The following is a 21149-nucleotide window of genomic DNA, read 5'->3' on the forward strand; positions in this document are numbered from 1 at the left end:
AGTTCACTAGTTGTTATAGTTGATACCGGCTATAGTGTTCCAGTTGCAGTTCTAGTCTCTTTGCAACTATAGACATCATAATCGCGCTTTCGCTTGATCTGAGCGTTTTAACAGCTACAAAATTAGTCGATTTTATTATTGAAATATCCTGGCAGTCAGATCATCTCAAACATCAAAAACTATTGTAAATGATAGACAAAACTTTGTGTAAGTTGATCTGTAATGGAAACTGAACAGTCAAGCATGTAAGAGACAAGAATCAAAGTTGATGTAAATTATTTTTGTACCAATCAGAGCCAGGTCAATAAAATTGAGAAATGTTTTCTTAGCCATTTTCTGTACATGGAGGGAACCAAATTCTATGTAATAGTTCTATTTTAATCCCTGAAATCAAGCGACAACGGTAGCAGATGTCCATATTAATAGAATGTGCAATCCTCATTCAAGCCCGTGCGACCACACTATCAACCACACTAAGTGTATTGCTATACTGATTACATAAAGCAGGGCTTGGAAGCGATAGTAAAAACCACGAAGCTGGGAGAGATTGTTGTGTTGTCATATCGGCCTTCTTGCCCAATCATTCGTGACTATCTCGGTTGGAAAGCGTTAGTAACTCATATATCTGTGTGATCCATGAGCAGTGACTTGATCAGTACTAGAATATAACCTTAAGCAACATTTTAGTACATTATCAGTTATCAGTATTTTTCTATGACTTGCAACTGTTTTAATGTCTGAAGTGATCTTGCTGCCAGAATGTTACAAGATTAAAATTGACAAAAAGTGATCGCGGATAAAATGCGCAGAAAAGTGTGTGCCGTCACTGGTTGCTATCGTTGATATCAGCTATTGCGCTCAAGTTGCAGCGTCACACATCTCTATTCTGTTGATTTCTTTGCAACTATAGACATCTTAATTACACTTTCGCTATATTTTGAGCATTTTTACTGCAATCAAGTTTTGTCGAGTTTAATTTTGAAATGCCCTAGTAGTCAGAGCACCCAAAGTAGTCAGAGCACCCGAAGCATCAAAAACGATAAAAAAAAATCAACTAAAATTTTGTGTAAGGCCATCTTTAAACAGCTTGCTTTGGCGCACGACTGCTTTCACAACTAACTTTACAAAGAATGAAGCTGTCATCAACTCAACCTGTGGTCATACAATTGACTAGCTTCATCTGTCTACAAATATGTAAAATAGGAATGTATTTTTTTGCATCACACGTGGCTTCTGAATGCTTAACAGGAAAATTTTAAGCACGTTGAAAAAATATCTGTTGAATTCATGGTCATTGCAGCGATTACTGTCAAATTTTGTTACATAACGGGTATTTGATATTTCCACCTGATGCATTGTCATGACTGGTTGTCATGATTAAGGCTGGTTCAAACTATATGGCCGTATACTTGATGCCACAATACTTCCGTGATCGTCTGTGATAACCATGTTCACACTATCACATACTGATCCTCCGCGCTTGCATCAGGAAATACTTTGCGACGTAGTGTTTTCATTTATGTTTTTAATTTTTTTGCGAAGAAACCTCTTTGTTTTCGCTTGTTAGAATCAAAAACTAGTCCCGCAGCAAATATCATAAACGGATATGAATAAATCAATTTATCGGCGACCGCAAATTACCATAGCCGAAATGGTTCACATTTGAAAGGCAGTCGTCGATGCACGGCGAAGCATCGGGGAAGTTTGACAGCTGCAAACTTTCCTGACGTGTCCGCGATGCTTCGTCAATGCCATCAATTCGCGGTTCACATAATTGACAATGAATGCCGAAAGGGAAACGCTGACAAACGACGATATAGTGTGAACAGACCTTTAGGGTGCGAGCACGCCTAGCCTAATCAGGAAGCCTTGTTCTTCTGCTGGAATCAGAGTGGTGTCCATTTATCCGTCTATCTGAAGACAGGGTTATCGATTAGATTAAAAAAATGCTTTTAACGGGACTCAAACTCATGACACTAAGCTTGATAGCCTGACTCTCATGCCTATGCTAATCAACGGCCTCCGAGGTACTGAATCCCTGTGCATATACATATTATCTGTGCTTTATTGGCACTCATGATAATCTGTCACTACACACAAGACTGCCAGAGTACTTCTAGAATATAATAAGGTTAAAAAATCAAACTCTATTATAATGAGAGACAATAAGCTAATGCATATCTATCAGCTGCAGTAAGAATTCACAAGAATAGGTGTCATTATTTTAACAAATAGTGTTATTCAAACAGTTTGTTTAAAATAATATTTTCATTCATAGCAGCGTCTGAGGATTACCAGTTAGTGCTGCCGGAGTGAGACTCATACCAAATGAAGTCAATAAGTAGGTAGTAAATAAAAACTACTATTACGAAACCCTGCTCTAGTCTAGGAAAGATCAAGCTAGAGTAATTCAATACCCAACCAATGAATTATAACCTTGATCTAGCTGTGATGCCACACCAATAGAAGGATATGCACACAGGAAGTTCCTGACAATCAGTAAATTAACATGCTGTTAAAAATATCTAGTCATTTGATTAAACAATGTAGACTAAAGACACACATATCCTAATCTTCTAAGTTTAGGGAGGGGTTCAAGACTCCCCGCATTCACATATAAACACAGAAAATAAAAACAGGAGATCATTTTTTGGAGTTCTTACTATGTATTATTTGTGTCGAACTGTTGTTTGTGTCGTAATGGACTATGAGTAGGAGATTGAAGCACTTGTAATCAGGTGTTTGAACACTTGCTAGAGATAACACTTGTCGGTCGAAAGTAAAAGCTACATGAAAGGAACAGATGTAAAGAGACAAAATGCGCTAGCCTGTGTGCATAATGGTGAAACCAATTAACCTTTTTAGGAAGTACCTGGCTACACAGAACTAAACCTTCTACAAATATCTGAGCCAACAAATTATTCTACAATAAATAATACAAATATATTCTAGAGCAGCCTGACAGGGCGACTCGACTATCATGATAGAACTATAAGCAAACATGTACATGTTAAGTATACCTACACCTCGTCATAGACTTATAACCTATTCGATATAACTTGTTTTATCGACTGTTTTCATCGACTTTACGAACATCTAATTTTTCAAGTGGCAGTTTTTTCCAATTTTTGCAATTGTTGAGATTTTGTCAGTCACCAAACAAATAAAATGCGCCTCTGAGTTAGGATGTCCCAGTTTTACAATTTTTTCGCCTTTTGATGAGGAACACAATGTTTTTTGTCCCCGCCATACAATATCAACAAAAAGTTACAGTATCTCGAAATTCAAATTTGGTAGTTGGTGTGTTGATTACGCCGAAATAACCAAGATATGGATAAGCAATTCACTAAATTCCTTCTCACTACGTCTGAAAGAGATACAATGCTCATCTCTCTCCTCTCAGTTCGGCGTTATTTGTTGTACAAGTTATAGTGAAAACGAAACCGGAAACGGATGGGTTATAAAATTTTAGTCAATGTCAAGTTTACTCACCTTTGGTGAGTTGTGTTTAGTAAGTTGTGTTTAGTAAGTTGTGTTTAGTAAGTTGTGTTTAGTAAGTTGTGTTTAGTAAGTTGTGTTTAGTAAGTTGTGTTTAGTAAGTTGTGTTTAGTAAGTTGTGTTTAGTAAGTTGTGTTTAGTAAGTTGTGTTTAGTAAGTTGTGTTTAGTAAGTTGTGTTTAGTAAGTTGTGTTTAGTAAGTTGTGTTTAGTAAGTTGTGTTTAGTAAGTTGTGTTTAGTAAGTTGTGTTTAGTAAGTTGTGTTTAGTAAGCTATATTCAATTAAGTTAAATTCAATGTTCATGTTGTACCTGTCTTGAAGGTAAGAACATCATATGGTATATACTGTCTATATTACATAGTAATGTTACATTTTATTGCAGATCAATAACTGAATCAATCAACCACTGAATACACTGAAATTACTAAATACACTAAAGGTTGACATTATTTTGTTACTAACTTTAAATATGTAACATGATTAATACTTTAACTAATATACTGTGTATAATATAATAACTGTATGTATAAAATAACATACCATACTTTTCGGATTTTTAGCCGCTACTTATTTTTAATGATTTGAGTCATACGGCTTATATAACGGTGCGGCTATTATGTGGCTTTTTCTTTCACCGCTAGGGCGCATTAACCCGAATCTCCGTTTAGTGCGCCTTTAGCAGTGAAAGAAAATACGAAACAATGCCTAACAGTACTGTTCCGTTAGGCACTAGGTTAAAAAGCGTTGGTTACTATGAAACAGTGCTGTTTGGCACTGTTCTGTTTTAAACCGGAAAGTTGCTGCCGTGTTAAAAAGCACCGACCTGAGTTTTGCGGCCTATACAAAGGCGTAGCCTATATATTGTTTTATTATTGTTTTTTTGAAAATAAAGCAGATGTGGCTTATATAGGGGTGTGGTTTATAGTCCGAAAAGTACGGTAATAATATAGCCTACTTAATATACTGTTTCAGTAAATACAATACATTTTAATTAAAATATTAATATACATGTATAATATAATAATATTTTATAATTTAATGTAACATTTAATTTTTGGGATATAAAATTTTTATGATTTTCATCACGGGGTATTTGCATTAGATAATTTTTATGGGTTTTTATACCATTCAACACGGCACTTTCACATGACGATGCCAACACTAGAACGAATTAAAATCAAATGACGAGATCTGTGATCTTAATGCTGAACAATAGGCTACTGTTTTCAAAGATTATTCCATAATATTTGATAGAGTTCTTAAATTTGAAAAAAATATTGCATATGTCTAACACCATTTTCTTATTAGGATGTAAACAATTTGCCGCACATTTTGCACTGTCATTAACGAACTTTGAATTGAAAACAACAATTTGACAATAGCTTCAGTTCCACATATTTTTACGCTCATACTCAACTGTCAGCACAACTAACTTGCTAATAAGTGAAGCAGCAGGACGTAAGACTTGATTGTCTTCTTCCTCTTCAACAATGTCCTCATGTCTGCATTTATCTGGGATATAAAGTTGTTGAGGATAGGCTTTCAGTTGCTCATCTGGCCCATGGTGAGGGTAGCTTGCTAGGCTGGAGCTAAATATCTGTAATACCTGTCAATATAGAAGAGTCACTAGTAATACCGCCATACCTCGACATACATGTGCGGTAACTACAAGAAAATCGAGGGATGAGCAAAACTTTGAGCCGGTTAATGACTTGAGATACGAGGAACATTTGAGATACGAACCAGTTAGCAATGACCATTCAATGGTCAAGTATGCATCAAGTAAGACTATCACTTTATTCCCAGCCATAAAGATAAACATCATCTTTTAGTAGTTCTTAGGCGTCATTATTACCATTATCGGCAAAATATTTTCGTTAAAGGTTGACTTGCAACAAAATTCACATTACAGTTATTTGATATCAAAAGATTCACCATGTCTTACTCTGTTATGTTGTAGGTGCCAAATATGTGGTAATGTGAATACAAGCTCTTAAAAGCTAAAAAACGAACAGTTAATCGCAGCCACACGAGACCGCCGTAGTTTGGATTCTCTTTCCGAAACGGCTCAAATGTGACGTAGCTGTGGTAGATGGTTTCTGTTTACACTTTCATGCAACTTTATTTGTCGAAATATTTTCACAAATATACTTCACGCATTCAATAAAACCATTTCTATTGTTTTTACGCGTCTGTTTTATCGTCACTGTAATGCTGTCACTTTTAGCAGTGATATCTTATAACTTACTGTAAAAATTCATTTAATTTTTTAACCTTACCTTGAAGGAGTACATATCATTATCTGCTAATGATGACGAGCCTGTTGGTCACCTGTGATGATTGAAAAGTGCTGCAAAAATTATTTGCAAAGTATTGGGTCACATGATCAGATTACGGCTTGCCGATTAGACCAGGGCGAAACAAAACTGTGAAGTAGCGAGCATCTATATTTGATACGGGGTCTTCGGTAAAGCCGAAGTGTTTGTCATAAACTAGTGCTACGATAAGTTTACATTGAGCTTCTTATTGGCCTTTCAATTCACGAGAGAACATCACATGACAAGGTAATAACCAAACTATCATGACTACGTCAGAAAAATAAATAGATTCTAATCTACGACGGCTTTTCGTTTTTGAGTTTTTAAGAGCTTGTAATCACTTTTCCACACATTCGGCACCTCAACACAACAGAGTAAGACATGGTGAATCTTTTGATACCAAATAACTGTAATGCGAATTTTGTTGCATGTCAACCTTTAAAGCTCGTATGTTGAGAACTGTATTAGCTGACTATGATCTAGATAAAGTTCCTAAAGATTTCTAAATGTCTAACAGCCATACAATCTGGGTTCAAGCGACAGGATTAGGGTAGAGTTTTCCTTAAGGCTAGTTCACACAATATTGCCGTGTATCAGCATCGTCCTCTCGGAGATTATTCGAGGATTATGTGCACCGTAAACCTATGTCATCATCAAAGCAATGCAAATACGTCAAGAAGGATTGAAACTATCAAACTTTCCCGATAGTTCCCAAACATCCACAACAGCCTGGGGAATGTGCAGCCCACTTCGACGATGATGATTGGCTATCGCAGATTGCTCGATCTATATTTTCTTTCATGTCTGTTGCTGAAGTACTAGTATTTTAGCATTTCCATGACCGCAATGTCTAATGGAAACGGTATATCACTGAGACTATTTGCTGATGTAAACGCAGATGGGTTTGTCGACTAATAGTGTGAACATTGTTATTGCAGACAATTAATGAAGTATTGTGTGATTACCACTGACATACAGCAATATATCATGAACCATCCTTTAGTGTTACTAGGTTGTTTGGTATAATCACTTTTTTTTTTAAAAGTAAAGTGTCGATTTGAACTTTTGTTCTTTTTGTTGATACATCCATATGGATGAAGAAGAAGCTTAACCCATCGAACTTACGCTTTATCTCAGTACTCCAATATTTTATCTATAGATAAAATTTATCTATAGGTAATTTTATCTATAGATTTATCTATAGATAAAAATACAAAAAACTTTGAAAAGCACTTAAATATCTACATCTACTCTTTATGGTCCAAAAATGATATTTCAAATCCTTATTAGTGAGGTTTTAGAAAAGGTCACTCATGCGCTGATGTTGTTTACAAACTGATCTCAGAATGGTTTAAATCCTAGAAATTAATATAGAAAGTAGTAAAATATTAGGCAATATAGCAACATTACTGCTGATAAAATAATACATATCTTCCTCTGTCAGCTTTTCTCAGTTAGGAATCACTACTATAAATGGTATACCCCAGTATTAATTATTTTTGAACAATTTGATCATGAGATTTGAAACAACAGCTTTGAATATCACCGCATATCCAACCCACTCAGCATCGCACTAACCACAACTCGTCAGTAATGTTGATCGCGGTACGGGTGTGAAACCATATTCGTTTTAGCACACGGGTACTCCGAGCGTTGCAATAAGCGACGGTGAGAAGAAAGAGAGATCTCTCTTTCTTCTTACCGTCACCTATTGCAACGCTCGGAGTACCCGTGTTTTAGCAGTATGAATAAATTGTCCTTACCGTAGCAAACGGCTTGGCTTTAATAAACAACACTAAATTTCGATAACTGATTAATATGGATAAAATGGAAGCTCATAAAATTTTAGCAACAATAATACCTTAGCGTGATAGTTGGCTTCTGGATCAGTTAATTTAAAGCAATGTCGTCTCCATCATCACCGGTTTCGCTTGTTTTTGGCGGAGGACGCGCCTGATTAGGGTGTAGCTCTAAGCCAGAACTATCGTCTGATTCAACAACCAATACTAAATCAACAAGATTTTTTAGTTTAAGCTCGTTCATAATCTAACAAGTAGCAAAAAGGTTGATAATGTGATAAATTTAACTACTCGAACGGCATCTCTAATACCGCAAGCAAGCATCTCATGTTTTTAATTTGACCACGTGAGAGTCACGTGGTCGTAAAATTTAAATAAATTCATATTTAGTTTTTACGTTCAATTATTTTTGTATTTTTTATTTACATTTTTGTATAAATAAATTGAAAAATACGTATGTTTTTACTCAAGAACCTGCTTCTCGAGAGTAAGAGAGCACAGGAAAGAAACAAACATGGCTGCCGACACAGCAAAAGAAAAAGCTCTAGCGGATTACAGAAAAAAGCTGAAGGAACACAAAGAGACAGAAGCCAGACTCAAAGATAGTATGTCATTAACGTTGTGTTACTGTTTTTTGTTTTTAATTCAAAGTTTGCCATGTTAGTCATTTCAGGTAATTATAATATAGCAAAATATCTTCAATAATCCAGTGTCATTCAGTGGGTTTTTATTATGATACCTCTGAACATATACGCTGGAAATGCCGCCGTTGTACGGTATTGTTTTGAGCATGTATTTTATTTACCTATTTATTCGAAGCTGCACTCACCTGCCCGTTTTGGTCCTAGTCATTGGTTTTACCACACTCTCGCAGATAAGCTTGATTATAGTAAATGGCATCAGTTTTATTAGAACTGTTTCACTAGATGATGGGTATTGAAACATACTTGTTATTAGCACAGCGTTTACAAAAATGAATAGTTATCTGTTAACATTTAGCATGCACAATTCGTTTCGTAAGTGTATTAACAACGCTGCATTAGTAATCATGGAGGTATTTTTCATTAAAAAGTAAGTCATAAAGTACAAGTATGCAAATTTAGCATGATTTGTATCAATCTGGAAGAATTGGACAGTTCCCTGTTTTAACGATACTACATTTATAGACTGTTTAGACTTAGAATTTGTGTAACCGGCTTCATAAGTGAGGCACTTGCTGACTGGTACTTCTTTTCTCGTCTAGTGAGAGAACAGTTAAAGGAGCTCACAAAACAATATGACAAATCCGAAGATGATCTAAAAGCACTGCAAAGCGTCGGGCAGGTATGTGCTTAGTTTCCCAACAACTAACCAAGCACCAAAGTTATAATTTAAAGTTGGATAAATATGTCATGAAACTCTACCTTGCATCACAGAACTAAAATAGGCTACATAAATTTTACTTTTTTAGATTGTTGGTGAGGTCCTCCGACAGCTCACAGAGGACAAATGTAAGTAACTATTTGATCATCATCTTTACCATTTTGAAGAACACAAGTTTAATAAACGCAATTGCATTTCTTCATACGGGAAACTTTAGAAAACTGTGAAGTCACTAACTGTATTTTGAGAGTTCATGTTCCTTACTGTGCACTTTCGTAGGATTTGCCATACAGCTAATTACAGGTGACATGATTTAAAGTTTAACTGATAGTGTACCAAATAAATTCATTAATTGTAAAATATATAGCATTAAGAACTAGCTGTGACAGTTACATAGGAAATCCATTTCGCGAATGTTACATGTGGGCATGTAAGTTCATGTATACCCCTTTTGGGTTTTTGAAGAATAACTTCTAGTTGCTCCCCTTGCTCATGTTAAAGAATTAGGCAATGACAAATGCCAACTATTTCCATCATATATAATTAGCCAACAATCAACGCAACTGAAGAGCACTAGGCAAAATTTTTTTGTATTCGAAACTTCACACAGAATTTTCATTAAGATTGTCTAGTCGTGTTTTAAAACTTGTCTTAAAATATAACAAGTGTTTTAATTTAAGGCCAATCGGGATAAAAACTGTTTTTAACATGATTGTTGGCCGTTCAATATACAAATTGCTGGCAAGCAGTGATTTAATAGCATCGTATAAGCTTGTTATTACAATTTGGCTAGAATAGACAGTCTGCAGACAGTACTATATATAGAAGTTTCAACAGCTAGAAGTTTTCTCTTCATTAGTTTAAGTTATTCAGAGTCATGCATTTTCAGCACCTATAAATTGATAATTTGGTGTTCAAAGTTTATAAAAGCTGCAACTTGTTCTTCATTGGGTTTAAACCAAAGCTAAATTTTTATTTACTTTTGCTCTATTTAGTTAGCTTTATCTCGCTGAGCTGGCGTTTTGCATTCTGGAATATACAAACAGTGTTGAATTTGCTATTTCATTTTAGTCTGTTCAAATCATTTCTGCTGTTTTCGTATTCTAGCATAATACTGTTTATTTATATTAAGGAAATTTGTGACATGCTCGTCGAACTTTCAGATCTTTTCAAAAACTTTTGGACTACTAAATTTAACAAATGAGACTTTATAAAGCAAGGAGTTGTCTGTACTTTTTTGAAATGAAAGATGGAATAACTTTAAATTGTAGTTTCACAAGTTGAAAATCAGTAGCTCATATAATACATCATCTGTCAGCTTGAAACACATTTTTGCTGTACAGGTCACAAGTTCTTTTCCGTTGTAGATACCTAATTTTGGTGTAACCAAACGGTGATAAGCGTATTAGTGAGAGCACTACCATAGGGCTCTCAATGTTAAAGTCTATTGATGTTTGTCATTTTTTTGTTTTCCTTGGAAGATTATGATGGGTATTTTACTGTGTGAGACTGTGTATCTTATTGGTGCAGTATTAAGTACCAGGCAAGTATTTGTTCAACACTAGTTGTCTCACACTGGTATGTTATAATATTTTATTACTATCATCTATATCATAACATACCAGTCTAGCTGATCCTATAAATAGTTTATGACACAGTCTCTTTTTAAACAGCCACCCAAGTTGGGCACATGCTTTGCTTGCCATTCATCCTGCGCACAGCGTGTTGCCTTGTGTTTATGTGAAAACAGGTCATGCAAAAGCAGAGCATTCTGCATAACCTGTTTTTGATAAGGTAGTTCTGTTAGCCTAGTTGTGTGCTGTTGAATATTACTGGCAATTATAGGCTTAACCCTTTCACAGGTAAGTTGTGACCTAGCTCTCTTGTTTCTGCTTCTGAGACTTACTGAGTAGCAGCCACCAAGCTTGATAACTGTTAGTATTGAATGTCTTAATTTCAGTCATAGTGAAAGCGACAAATGGTCCAAGGTACATCGTGGGCTGCAGAAGGACATTGGATAAGTCAAAATTAAAGCAGGGCACACGTGTCGCACTTGATATGACTACACTCACTATCATGCGGTATGACTCATTCAATGCATCTAAATGTACCTTGTTATTTTTCAGTTTAGCTTCCACCCACCAATAATTTCATTCATTTAACATCATAGAACAATGATGAATTCTTTGTGTAATTACATGGAGCATTAATACCAGTGTGTTATATAAAGCTATATCATGGGGCTAAATGTTGAAACATTAATTTTACATAAAAACAAAATAAATAATTTAATAAACAGTAAGATCGTGTTTTATTGTCACTTTATCTTGGAAAGATATCAATGAAGTTTAGGCTTGGCTGTTGTTGGCTTGGAGAGAGAGGAGGTGACAAAAGTATAACATCTAATTTGATTACACTTTTCCTCAAAACTTTGAAAGTTGGACTATTAACCCTTTCGTTGGCGAGTTTTTTTGGGCTATTTGAAACTCCCTGGGCAAATTAATGTTTCACAAATCAATTAAAAAAAATCATTGATAGACTCTTATGATATTGTATACGTGTATTATTTTTTATGATACAGGTAAATACAAATAAACATGTTTCAAGTCAATTCTTCATATAACTGTTTCTCTAGCTACAGAACTTTTTGAAGCATTTGCCCTTGCAGAAGCCTACACTGCAGTCTTGGCATAATGTGCTTATTCTTGTTCATCTTGCCTTTGCCTATAGCCTTTGGAGGACGCCATGACAGTAAAATAAAATTGTTCAACTCTGGGAAAATATTCAGAAAGCAGAAACAGAAGCACAAACAAGCTACAAACAAAATTCCTAATTTTATTTGAAGACGTTTTTATTTCGGATTTTTTGTTCGTTTAGTATTGCGAAAACGATCGTTTTTTTACTCAAAATGGCTTATTTTTGGTTGCTACCAGAGACCAATCTATTGTAGTTTACTATTGGTAAAAAATTAAACAAAAAAAGGCAATAAGCCAGCCAGAAATCAATCAATAAAAAATGCTGGTGTGGAGACATAATAGTCTCTCTGCCCATTATTGGCAGTCAAATCGACAATAATTTTGCTATGCCTGCCAAGGGTTTAAGATCAGTAATAATCTTACCCGTCTAATATGTTTTACTCAAAGCTGTTCATTGTTCATATCTGTCTGATACTTTGATGTAATTGAAAAACCGTTTGGCAAAAGTGTGGATGCAGACGGCATTAATGTCGCTCAGCTCAACGGATAGTGTAAAACATAGTTGACCTTAGCATCACTTCACCCATGTAAGGGTTAAATTTATCTTTCCAAAATTCTGATCACCTAACACTAAGTAGATGAAATTTAATTAATTATTCTCTTTAGTACTTTAATACTTTTTAATTTTATTTTGCATTTGTACTCATAATTGTAATTCTAACTATCGCCTCAACGTGTCATAATGGTTTGTATTGTTTTGACCATTACAGCAATACAATGGTCTCATGCATTGTTGTGATGATAACTCCAGGTACTTGCCGAAGAAAGGTAGACCCTCTTGTGTACAATATGTCTATGGAGGACCCAGGCGATATCAATTACAACCAGGTTGGTGGTCTTGGAGAACAGGTCAGAGAGTTGAGAGAAGTCATTGAACTCCCACTTATCAACCCTGAGCTCTTCCAGGCATTCCTTTACTATCTATATAGAATTAATACAAAAATATGAATTTTAAATTATAGTGGACCTTTATTAACTTCATAGAAATTTTACAGACATTAATTTATTTTACCAATTTTAAATTGGTACTGTGTTCATTAAACGAAAGAAAATGTTTCAATTTTAGTGTTGGCATCTGCAGAGCCTTCTGCTCAGTCAATTAAAAATTACTTCTATCCCTAGTTATTTTTCCCAATTGCTTGTCAATCCATAGATACCATAATTAGTTCTATTTCTCTGTTCTTAGTTGGGGTCATTCATACCCAGTCCTTGTCTTGGAAACCTTCACAAATACTAATTATATTAATCTATTGAGTACGACTCAACTGATCTCTATGTCTTGACTGTCCTTGATAACTGGACTGGCTTATCATTTTTTGGCTTCCATTGTAGAGGGTTGGCATTACCCCACCAAAAGGTGTCCTCCTCTACGGCTCACCTGGAACAGGCAAGACTCTCCTCACAAGAGCTGTTGCTAGTCAACTTGATGCGAACTTCCTAAAGGTAACCCAATCAGTTTTACAGTCTTTGATAATTGACTCAAGCTTCCATCCTCGTCCAGCCTCTTCAGGTGTTTGTCATTGTTTGCTAACAAGGTGGTTTTTATGATTCTGTCAAGCTGTAGAGGGACAGACTCTGTCTTAATTTTGAATTTAATGTGGGGAAAATCTGAAATCACTCAGATGTCGGATACATCAGTCTTGTTTTTTCACGAGTTTTGTCTCGGAGATTAATTTGGTGACAGGACATGTACACTTGATTAGTTTCATTTTTTTAGCACATTATTTTTATTGCGTGTGAATTATTGACAAAACATTGATGACTTAAAAATAACAATTTTTTTAAGACGGGCAAACGCTCAGTTTATCACCACTCACCCGTGTACTGCGAAACTACTCGCAGGAAACACAGGCATGTCTCATTATTCCTTGTTAATAATAGTTTATAGATATCTTTCACTTCAAACTGAATATCAATTCACAGAAAAGTCACTCTGCTTAACCAGCCTTTAAAATTCATTCATTTGGCAGGTTGTTTCCAGTGCCATTGTAGACAAGTACATCGGAGAGAGTGCACGGCTCATTAGGGAGATGTTCGCTTCTGCTAGAGACCACCAGCCATGTATCATATTTATGGACGAGATCGATGCCATTGGTGGCAGACGGTTCAGCGAAGGAACCTCAGCAGACAGAGAAATTCAGCGTACTCTCATGGAGGTAGTACTTCCTTTCTTTAGCTTGTGAAGCTTGAAATTATTTGAGTTTGTTGGTGAATAAATCATCAGCCTGAGCTGCATTTCCTACCGGCTAACCTTAGGTGCTTAGATGAGTTTCCTGTCTACCGAGGAACTGTGATTGCTGCTGTGTCATTAAATATAAACCTTCACAAAATATTAGTAGATTTTATTAAAAAGTATCGGTATTTTTCTATCATTGAACACTGTTTTTGATATTTCAGGTCGTCTGTCTGACTACCAATATGTTTATAGATTAAAATTGGCAAAACTTGATCGTGGTAAAATATTACTCTTATATTATCAATACAGTGTTTGTTTGTAGTGTTTTTTCTATCATTTGGGTATTATTAGAAAGTAATTTAGCAGTTTGTGTATAGGAAATGACGAGGAGCTTATCAATAATTAATTTATTTTTTATTTATGCAATAGAAAATATAGTTCATAATAGCATGTCCTTGTTCAATTTGTAGAGCCAGTGATGGTGCTGTTAAAATGAGATCATTAGGTTTTAAGCATTGGGAAAAGAGATTTTCCGTACAGCCGTGTAAAAATGTCATCTATTAGATAATATCTAATAGATGACATTTTTACATGGCTGTACAGAAAATCTCTTTTCTCAATGCTTAAATCCTAATAATATTATTATAACACAGGTTTGTAACACTTTAAGCAAAGATAGTTTTAGACCATTGTTTCATGTCTAGTTTATTTACGATGAGGTGTAAATTATGACTAACACTTGACCTCTATTCTTGAAAGTCTCTTCATACAAAATTTTTATGATACAAAATGTCATGTGGTAGAAAATTTGCTTCGACTTAATGAAAATTTAACTATACAAAAGATTTAAATATACAAAAGACCTGTTGTGTTTCACCTCATCAGTTTGTCTTGTATTTTGACTCTTGTACTGCCTGTGGGTACGATGCACGACACATCACTCGGTTTCATTTGCTAGCGATAGTCAGTAGACGGAAAGTGTTTGGTTTTTATTCGTTTTACAATCTGGAATTATTATACTTTACAAAAAAGGTAAGACAATTTTGGTTTCTAGCAATTAAATTTTGCATTTTCCCATAATGACAGAGATGTTGTTAAATTGTGGCAATGTAAATAAATGTTTTACAAGTGTGTTTTAAAAACATTCTGAGCAAAACAAAATCGAAACACAATTACAACACTCACCTCCTATTATTATTATAATAGGAGATGTGTGTTGACCTCCTATTATCATAATAATCTGCACTTATCGTTGTCTTGGTGAAGCCAAGACAACGATAAATGGGATGACTATAATTATAGTCATCCCACTTATCGTTGTCTTGGCTTAGTCTTGTGTAGATGGCCAACCTCAAGGGTAAATAAGCCTACCATTGTTAGTTTTTCTGTGTTATTTTCCCTTTCTTCTTCACTATTTCACTAAGTAGTGATATAGTAATAATATTCTAATATGTATTTGTTATAGATGTTAATCATTACATGTATTTACAATTCATACAGAATCACATCCAAGTTTGGTGAGATGCTCGAAACAAAGTAAGACCGTTTTGCAGTAAAATGGGTCTTGTTTCACAAAATTCTATGCGTAGTGACTGACGACTTCCAGAATGAATTGCTGTTGTAATTAGTGGTTCCTTTGTACAGTAGACGCTCCTATAACGTAAATAATCCATTCCAGGAACGTTTACGTTATAATTACAGTAAAATGCATGTAAATTACATAATCCGTTCCAAGATCCTTCCAAACTCACCCCTTTGGTCATGGAAAAAAGGAAAAACTTTACTGAACTCTTTTAATTTGTAGGCTGTACCGAAACTGCAGAAAACTTTGTTTGCATCAACAACGTTTCTCCTTTTTATGATCAATCTCACTGGTTTTATAGTCCATGATTGTGGTAAATTTACCACAAGTTTATAGGAACTGCACATTTTCGGCGTTCATTTACAACGATTTGCTCATTTTTTAAAACGCTGATTCTATTATGCAAAGTAAAGCCAATAACAAATATTTTGTATGTCTACAATAAGGCAAAACAACAGAATATTTTTATTACAAAAAGCAGTTCTACCTGTCGTCTATTACCATCCAGGGGTCAAGGCTTGGATAAAGATAATTTTGGACGATACTCCAACTTGTGACAATGAAACTGGTAGACCAACGCTGTAACACCTACACTTACCAATCGCCTTTGTATTTATGAACAATTGCAAAGCTATCCTATTCGCCTTTTGTCGACACATTCAATGATCTATAACGACAAACTAGAATGTTGTGAAAGTTATATCTAATATATATGGTTCGCTAAACGCACAGCATTTTTTTTTTGCAGCAGCGGCGAAATAAACTAACACTCAAGTCAATTTTGAAAATTCTCCCAACTTGACACTTTACGTTATATGGAGTTTTTTACGTTGTAGGAAGCAAAAATTTCACGTAATTTTTTACGTCATCTGGAATTTACGTTATAGGAGATATACGTTATAGGATCGTCTACTGTATATGGTTTATGAACTGAAACAATATCCCAGCTTTGAAACATACAGGGCTCTGTTCATAAATCTTTGTTTGATAAAATTAAAACACGATTACATGTATTTATAAGAGATGAGTTATTGAGTATTAGATTAAATCTTGGATCGTAGAGCCCTTTTCTTTAATAAGTGCTTTAAAATGTTTTGTTATACTGCCACAAACAGTTAAATATTACCACAAATATTACCACAAATACTTTCTGTATATCACATCATCAAATGCGGACTACTGACTATCTTTCTCAATACAACAGGTTTTGGCACATAATGATTCTATTAATAACCATTATGTGTCAAATATCCAAATAATGTACTTACCTGGTTTATGAACAACACTTCATGATATTTCAATGGTTTGCTTCTGTAGCAGTCTATTGAAATTTTATTACAATTTGAGTTGGATACTGTTAAACAATCTGAAAATCACCTTTATTTGAATGCCACCTCTGATAGAGCGCCACCACAGGGTTAGGATTGAAAAATAATGGTACCTATTGTTACGGCGTATCGAAGCCCATTTTCTAACTCCAAATTTTTTAGTTTTTTTTAAACTTTGAAAGCGACGCAATCGAAATAAATAATTGCATTGGTGTAATGTGCAGAATATTGGTGACATTAATGCCACGTCACCTGTAAAATAAGGGTTAACTTTATGCGCCCAAAATTCTGACCAGCTTGGCGAAAAGTAAAGCGCGACTCTCTATTTTAATGTCACCTCTAATAGAATGCCATGATATGGGAAGGTTGAAAAACACACTGCCAAGGAGTTCCAATAAAAGTTTTCCCGTAGTTGTATAAACAATTTTGCATATCACTCTTTAGCTGTGAGCTTCAAAGTTCAAAGACAGCCCCACATCTTTGCTTGTAGCCTTAACTTAGTTCTGTTTGTCACAGTTCTGATTGAATGTTTTCTACTACCCTCAGCTACTCAATCAGATGGATGGTTTTGATGTGCTCAGAAAAGTCAAAATCATAATGGCAACAAATCGTCCAGACACACTCGATCTAGCGCTGATGCGACCTGGCAGACTTGATCGGAAGATAGAGATTCCCTTACCTAATGAACAGGCGCGAATGGACATTTTAAAGATTAATGCTGCTCCCATATCTAAACATGGTGAAATTGGTACATACTCAACCTTTCACTATATTTCATTTACAGGTTGATGCACTGTTGGTATGTTTTTATAATTTCCCGCTTACTCGGTGAAATAAGCGAATAATTTCCAAGTAAGTATCAGTGTCTTGCTTTATACAATAATTCCTTGTAGTTTGTGGAGCCAATTTTCTAGGCTCAACTATAAAATGGTGATTTTCACTACATAAAACTAGAATTTCTCAACCTATGAACTATCATTTTAACCCTTCAAAGAGTTCAAACTGTTTTCTAAACTTTTACAATCGTTATACTTGGAAGTAGCTTATACTCGTCCATGCGCTTGTACATGTCCTTGCACATGCGGCATACTTGTATGTGCAATATTGAAATCCGTAAGTCGTTAATGAGAACTGAGCAGTGAAGCGTCTCAGGGGAAAGAATCAAAATCAAGTGCAAATATTCTTGAACCAGTCACATTCTGGATAGTGGAATCATGGAATACGTTTTATTCGCAATTATCTGAAATGGAAGGAGAAAAGGGTCAAATTCTATTCAATAGTTGAAAAGCGTCTCGAGCTATTTTTGTATCAGATTCTGCTTGAGTCACTGACATGAAGCAGCTCATTACAAGGGGAATTTAGTATGAATAGACTGTGTGCTTCAGTAACTCTTACTTTCATCCAGATGCATGCAAGTCATGCCCCAGTGATGCACTAAGAATGTAGGGCTATATGTATGCAGACTAACCTAGTGGCAAGGCACATTGTACACAATACGATGTAATGCTCTTTTGTACATTGTACTGACGTTATTTAATTGAAAATAATGATGACTACCACTTTTAAACATGATTTCAACAAAAATTAAAGGTTGACTTGCAACAAATTTCACATTACAGTTATTTGGTATCAAAAGGTTCCCCTCCCCATGTCTTATTCTGCTGTGTTGTAGGTACAAAATATGTGGAAATGTGATTACAAGGTCTTAAAATCTAAAAGCGAACAGTTAATCGCAGCCATCACAAAAACGCCATACTTTGGAATCTCTTTATTTCGATGACGTTCTCAAACATTTTGGTTATTGTTTTGACACATAATGTTATCATGTGAAATGAAAGGAAAATAAAAGGCTTAATATAAAACGTTTTGGAGCACTAGGTTATGACAAGCACTTCAGGTCCTACCGGTAAGCTCGTATCAAATATAGATGCTCGCTACCTTACAGTTTCGTTTCACCCGGGTGTAATCATCTAATCGTAATCTGATCATGTGACCCATACTTCCTGCCAAACGGCGCAAACAGATTCTGCAGCCTTTTTCGACTATCACAGGAGACTAACATGTTTATCAGAGGATGATACACACTCCTTCGAGCTAAGGTTAAAAAACTAAACAATTTTTTACAGTAAGTTATGAGATATGAGTGCTCACGGTGACAACATTTCAATGTCAAAACAGACGCTCAAGGACAATAGACATGGTTTTATTGAATGCATGAGGTGTATTTGTGAAAATATTTCGACGAATGAAGTTGCATAAAAGTGTAAACAGAAGCTATCGTGTTCATCAACATTTCATTTGAGCCGTTATGGATAGGGTTTCTAATTTACAGCGTTTTTGTGATGGCTGCGATTAACTCTTCGTTTTTGAGCTTTTAAGAGCTTCTAGTCATATTTCTACATATGTTGCACCTACAGCACAAAAGAGTAAGACATGGTGAATCTTTTGATACCAAATAACGGTAATGTGAATTTTGTTGCAAGTCAACCTTTGAAGAAATTTGATTACCCCGTGTCACAGTGAAGCTGCAATGGTTAAAGCTGTGAGATAGGAGAGATAACATCATTTTTAGTTTTCCTCTAGCTGGAAGCTGCAATCAGATCATCACACTAACATATGACAGGAATCATTCAAGGCGTAAGCTCATGACATAGTCACAAAGCCATATACCAAGATGAACCCTCGATGATATTTCTAATAGAAGCAAGAGGGCAAACACTGCTTAGAGATTTTCGAACTTCCAAATGCCTTGGAATTCCGATCTCATGTTGAAAAAATAGATTCTGAAAAGCTTGTAATGCATTAAATATTAGACAGCTTCCATTTATAGAGAGTTGTGAAATTGAGGCTTTTGACCTGTAGGCTGTTTAATATTTAACTATATTTCCCTTTTTTGTTCACATTTGCACAATCATCAATTCCAGAGTTGCCCTCTCTTAGATCACAGACAAGTACGAAATTTATTTCGTGTGTTCAATTCTTCCAATTCTTGCGTTTTCAATTCTTTCAATAAACTGCTACACTATCTGTGCATTGCTAAAAATTGTTTTCAGGTTTTTGTTCATGTATTTTGAAGGTCATACATAGACCATTGTTCTCTGTACAAGACATGCTCACAACACGTCCAAGGCATTTAGAACCTTTCATAATAATTAGCAGTTGTTTGCTCTTAACCATTATTTGTAAACATGACAAGACAACTCTAATTTTACTGTTATGCATTTCTTTGAGCCTGTGTTTATGTATATCATTTCAACCTCGTTTATTAGTCACAGTATTTAGCAGACCTTGCTCATGCTGACACCCATTGCACTTATAGGTTTTTGTAATTAAACCTAGTTGATAGTCCAGGGTAGTGTGTTAATTTGTTATCACACAACAAGTTGACACCTTATCTGTGTAGTCTCGCTACTACTAGGGATTTGTCTGTCTTTAGATTGGGAAGCAGTTGTCAAACTCTCAGATGACTTCAATGGGGCTGATTTGAGGAGTGTTTGTACAGAAGCTGGTAGGTTAAGCTGATATTTTTGCTTGCTATGTGTGGTTACCTATGTATTACGTTTTGTGTTGTTAGCTTATTTTTTATGTAGTCTGTCCAAATTCTCTTTTTTTCTGCTTACATATGCGCATGTCATGGTTATTATTCTATGTATTCTAGGCATGTTCGCCATCCGAGGGGAAAGATATTATGTGATAGATAAAGATTTTATGAAAGCTGTGAGAAAGGTTGCTGAAAACAAGAAGCTAGAATCCAAACTAGACTATAAGCCAGTATAGGAAGTTGTTTCCACGTGTAGTCTATTACGGTTTTTCTGAGCATGAATATATAATGTACATTGTACTGATCTTATCATTGCCTAATAATATATTATTGTACTGATCAATTTGTTTCGCTTGCTAACTATATCTAGCTTGCAATCATGGGTCAAAGTTTGGCCACCCGCACCGTTTCATCGTTCTGTGGTGGGTCTCAACGACTTCAAAAAAGAACTGGTGACATTTTTTCTAATACATTTTTTGTATGTTCACCTAATTATGAAACTCTAAATTTGAAGATAACGTTAGACTTGCAACATTAAAATCAGTTTTTTACCATTTGCATTGCCCAAAATATACTTGACTTTTAATAATCTACAACACTTGGATGCGTGGCCTACATCTCATGTCCAGTGTCGAATGTTTCTTCAGTGAACATGCAACATGACTTATTGAGCACCACTATGTAAAGTATGTCATAGATAAATCACAAAGAAATATATAGTTACTGAAGATGGTAGAATGCTTAAGGCTACTTGCCAACTGACAGCCCAATGCACACTGGGCCTTTTTGT

At 35.2% G+C, this 21149-nt stretch overlaps 1 protein-coding gene across 1 annotated transcript; it reads left to right on the forward strand.

The window, feature by feature from the left end:
- The first annotated feature begins 8128 nt into the window (after positions 1–8128).
- Positions 8129–20920, forward strand: LOC137396386 (26S proteasome regulatory subunit 10B-like). The gene is made up of 10 exons (XM_068082642.1): positions 8129–8219; positions 8858–8937; positions 9065–9104; positions 10937–11073; positions 12501–12638; positions 13065–13175; positions 13703–13888; positions 17365–17566; positions 20255–20326; positions 20477–20920. Exons 1-10 carry the CDS (start codon positions 8129–8131, stop codon positions 20593–20595), a joined length of 1176 nt encoding a protein of 391 aa, XP_067938743.1. The 3' UTR covers positions 20596–20920.
- The last annotated feature ends 229 nt before the right edge of the window (positions 20921–21149 follow it).

The sequence above is a fragment of the Watersipora subatra genome, chromosome 5 (assembly GCF_963576615.1).
Source record: "Watersipora subatra chromosome 5, tzWatSuba1.1, whole genome shotgun sequence".
Classification (NCBI taxonomy): domain Eukaryota; kingdom Metazoa; phylum Bryozoa; class Gymnolaemata; order Cheilostomatida; family Watersiporidae; genus Watersipora; species Watersipora subatra.